General features: G+C 43.2%; 1 protein-coding gene across 1 annotated transcript; it reads left to right on the forward strand.

The window, feature by feature from the left end:
• The first annotated feature begins 1,215 nt into the window (after window positions 1-1,215).
• On the forward strand, window positions 1,216-2,139 carry LOC110684762. The gene is made up of 2 exons (XM_021861197.1): window positions 1,216-1,738; window positions 2,093-2,139. The coding sequence occupies exons 1-2, from the start codon at window positions 1,216-1,218 to the stop codon at window positions 2,137-2,139; spliced, it is 570 nt and encodes a 189-aa protein (XP_021716889.1).
• The last annotated feature ends 2,721 nt before the right edge of the window (window positions 2,140-4,860 follow it).

Consider the following 4,860-nt stretch of genomic DNA (forward strand, 5'->3'; position numbering starts at 1 on the left):
TCTTGGGCATGCCGGTTTTTACCGGAGGTTTATTAAAGATTTTTCTTCAATCGCCAAACGTTTCACCGAATTACTCAAAAAAGAGGTTGTTTTAAACTTCAATGAGGCTTGCCTTGAGGCGTTTCGTAAGCTCAAGGAAGCTCTCATTTCTTCTCCCGTTGTGCAAGCTCCGGATTGGAGCTTTCCTTTTGAGCTAATGTGCGATGCTAGTGACTTTGCATTAGGTGTCGTTCTTGGTCAAAAGAAACAAGGAAAATCATGAGTCATCTACTACGCAAGTAGGACTTTAGATGCGGCTTAAAAGAATTACACAACAACGGATAAAGAGATGTTAGCGGTAGTGTTTGCATTCGATAAGTTTCGGTCCTATCTTATATGCTCAAAAGTTATTGTGTACACGGATCACATCGCGGTGCGGTATCTCATGACCAAGAATGAAGCAAAGCCTCGCTTGATCCGTTGGGTTCTCTCTCTCCAAGACTTTCACATGGAAATGAGGGACAAAAAGGGAGCGGAGAACTATGTACCGGATCATTTGTCTAGGCTACCATTTGAGAACAAGGAGGATGTATCGATTAATGATGAGATATGATTCAAGGCTCTCATGGCTTTGGTGTCAACTTCTACCCTTGGTACGTGGATATAGCCAACTATCTTGCGTGTGGAGTCGTTCCCCCGGAGTATTCTTCTCAATAAAAGAAGAAGTTTTTCAAGAAAGTGAGAAGGTACTTTTGGAATGACCCATACCTATTCAAGCAATGTGGAGATGGCCTTTATCGAAAGTGTATTCCAGATCATGAAATTCAAGGAGTTCTTGAGCATTGCCACTCACTACCATGTGGAGGACATGGTGGTGTTGACAAAACATTGGCAAAAATCTCTCAATCTTTATTGTGGTGGCCGACAATGCATAGAGACGCCCACCAATAATTCGTTGCGCAATGTGATGGATGTCAAAGGAGCAGAGGCATTACCAAGAGGGACAAAATGCCCCAACAAAGTGTTTTAGAAGTTGAACCCTTCGATGTTTGGGGGGTGGATTTTATGGGGCCTTTCTTTTCTTCTTGTGGGAATCTATATATCTGGTAGCGGTCAATTATGTGACGAAATGGATTGAAGCCATACCCTCACCTACCAATGATCACAAAGTTGTGCTTAAGCTTCTAAAGAAGATCATTTTTCCTAGGTTTGGAGTTCTGAGGGTGCTAATTAGTGATGGAGGCTCCTATTTCGCCAAAAAGCAATTTAAAGCTCTTCTCAAGAGGTATGGCGTTCATCACAAGGTTGTATTACCTTACTTCCCTCAAACTCAAGGACAAGTGGACGGAGGTCTCGAATTATGAAATCAAAAATCTTCTTGAAAGGATGGTGAACAAATCAAGGAAAGATTGGTCTCTCAAACTTGATGACACACTATGGGCTCTTAGGACAGCGTACAAGACTCCAATCGGCACGACCCCCTATAGGTTGGTCTATGGAAAGGCTTGTCACTTGCCGGTTGAGTTAGAATACAAGGCTTGGTCGGCCATCAAAGAGCTCCATATGGATTTATCGTTGGCCGGTGAGAAGAGATTGCTTAAGCTCAATGAGCTTGAAGAGCTTATAGATGATGCTTATGAGAGCTCAAGGTTATATAAGAAGAAGACCAAAAAGTGGCATGACCAACATATTCGAAACAAGAACTTTAAGGTTGGAGACAAGGTTTTGCTTTTCAACTCAAGGCTTCGTTTGTTTCCAGGTAAACTCAAATAAAAGTGGTCGGGTCCTTTTGTGGTATCAAAGACTACTCCTTATGGCTCCTTTGAGTTAGATGCGGATGGTAACAAGTTTATGGTTAATGGTCATCGTTTAAAGCATTACTTTTGCAAGGAAGAAGTTGGCATCATCGAATGTATAATGCTTGATCCTTTGGATCCAAAGCCTCCCACTTGAAGAATTTTTCTCATGGTCAAGCTAGTGACCTCATAAAGAAGCGCTTCTCCCGAGTTTCTAACTCCTTTCTATATTTTTTTAAAAAATATTCCGATTTCACTTTCTTATTTTTTTTTGAATTTGAATTTGAATTTGATTTTTTCCCCTTTTTGGTTGATAGGTGTTTGGATGATGAAGGAACAAGGATTTTCTATTTCGAAGATGTGAGGATAAATCGAATTTTACTATGTGCTTCCCTGTGCGCGACATCTGTGCGGGCGCGCAGTGTGAAGTGTGCGGGCGCGCAGGCACTGTCAGAACCCGCACAGATTTATTCACAAATTGGAGTTCAAGGCAAAAGGTTTGCGCGACCTAGTGCGCAACCTCTGTGCAGGCGCACAGGGAAGGTGTGCGGGCGCGCACTCACTGTCAGAACCCGCACAGATTTATTCAAAATTGGAGATTCGAGATCGAGAGTCTGCGCAACCTAGTGCGCGACTTCTGTGCGGGCGCGCAGCATGCTTGTGTGAGCGCGCAACATACCTGTGCGAGCGCGCAGAGCTGGGAAAATCGGGTTTTAACCCTTTCTTCCCCATTTCGTCCTCATAATTTCGAAACCTATATTTCTTGCTCTCTTCTCTCTCCTCACAAACTCAAACCTTAACCTTTAAATTTCACCCATTTCTCACAAATTCCATTGATTTTCCTTCAAATCCATCAAAAATTTTCACTCTACTCACAAATTCACCCACTTTCTCTCTCCAAAATACCCAAAAATCCTCCATTTTCATGGTTTGCAAGCTTAATTGAAGGTGGTGTTCCTGGAGGTTCTTAGTGGTGTTCAAGCTTCTACAAAGTGGTATAACTCTAAATTTTGCTATTTCATTACTTAATTTCACTTGTTTATGCAAAAATTTTAGTTATTGAGCATGAATTAGCTTGAGTGAATTGCATGCGATTTTGATTTTCTTTGTTAAGGATTTGTTGGTTATTAGTGTGAAATTTAGTGATTTTGGGGACATTGTTGTTAATATTATTGTTTTTGAAGCCATTTTCATGAAATTAAGTTGAGAAATTTGGTGTTTTTATTGATGATAATGCAACTACTTTCATGAGAATTGCTTACTATCATAATGTATCTTGATTGACTACTTTGTTATTGATTCTTGTTGTCTTCGGCGCTATATTTGTGTGGTTAGTTGTTAGTACTAACCCTTTTGCAGATTGTTAAGACTTGGGTTGTTATTGTTGTTTTCCAATTGTTGGTTGAGTTCGAAGGGAGTTCTCCTTTTGGTTGGGTTGTTTGTATTGCTTGAACATAATGAGCAAAGGAATAGTAGAAAGGAGCCCAGGTTAAGGGTTGAGGAACCGAGTACTCAACAAACTCAAGATCAAGGACCAAATGTTCCCCTATATTGAGATTCTTGAACAAGGTCCATGCTACGTTTTTCAACGACCTTCACGGACGAAAGTTAAATCCCTCCGGACACTATGATCAACGCTCCATGAGAGCTTTAGGGATTTACGATGATATAAGGTCGCTCCTTGACAACTTAGGGGTGAGTGAGTTTATCAAGCATCAATTCCGAACATATAAGGAGCCCACCTTCGAATTCTTGGCCTCTTTTGAAAAGGAGCCTTATGGGAACGACATCCAAATTTCCTTCCAACTGTTCAACAACCAGCACACTATGACTCTTAGTGATCTTAATGTATTGTTGGATTTGAACCTTGAGGCGGACCTTCTTGGCCCTTCATTGAGCCTATTCCCTGAGTACGATGCATTTAGATGGTGGCAAACGATTATCGATTTTGAAGAGTTCAACACTAGGTATTCTGTGTCCAACCATATTATCCACCCTGTGCTCCGTATTCTACACTGCATTCTGGGGTTTGCGGTGTTTAGCAAGCAGGACTTGAGTAAGCTCTCGCATGAAGAGCTATTTACTTTGTGGGTTGCCACTAGGGAGGAATTGAAAGGGCGGCTCAATATGGGGTACTGGTTCGTCGTGTGCTGCGAGGCAATCAAGTCAGGTCACAAGACAGGATAAATTGCCCTCGATGGGATGATTACAAGGATTGCCAAGAAGCTTAACTATGAACGCTTCTTTTCCTCGTGCACTCAAATTGGGGCCGACAAAGATCTATTCATCGACATACAAAAAATGAGAAGGTCGGGGTTACTCCAAGGAACTTCAGATGCCAACAATTTTCATGCCTGGATGGTTGATCGCGAGAACCATTGTATCTTGCCTTACCCCAGCCGTACATCCTTGGAGCAGAACACAAGGAATGTATGGAAAATTCCGCGAGACAATGGTGTGCTACCCACTGCTCTAGGTAGCGCAAGGAATATAGAAGTCGGCCAACAACAACAACAGCAACAACAACAACAGCAACAGCAGCAGCAACAACAACAACAACAACAACAACAGCAACAACAACAACAACAACAACAGCAACAACAACAACATCATCAGCAACAGCAACAGCATCAAGGCATGAGTAGCCTTGAACAACAAATGATGAGCATGCAACTTGGCATGCAGAGCCTAATGGAGAACCAGCAGGGTATGTTTATGCAAACCCAAGCTCTTTATGGTGCGGCCGTGGATAAGAGTGAGATCACCCCCCCGGTAAATTACCCCTATTGGCCACCCCAACAAGGCCCGATCCCTAGGTGGCGGGGATCACAACCCACTTGGCCCTATTGGCAAGAGCCCTCCTCCCACGGTGTTATCCGGGTACACTACCCGACGGAAACCGGGTACGATTATCGTGCCCCCGGGGGGAGAGATTTTAGGGGTGACCCCAACTATCCATATGTCGACCCTACCCACCCTTCCCCTTTCTAGCTTCCCGCCCCTTTTGACCCGTTGCCTCAATGGCAACAAGACCTCTTCCGAGGTCACTATGGTTGGCCTCCGGGTTACTCCGATGGTTGGGACC

Source organism: Chenopodium quinoa, unplaced genomic scaffold (assembly GCF_001683475.1).
Source record: "Chenopodium quinoa cultivar QQ74 unplaced genomic scaffold, ASM168347v1, whole genome shotgun sequence".
NCBI classification, from domain to species: Eukaryota; Viridiplantae; Streptophyta; class Magnoliopsida; order Caryophyllales; family Amaranthaceae; genus Chenopodium; species Chenopodium quinoa.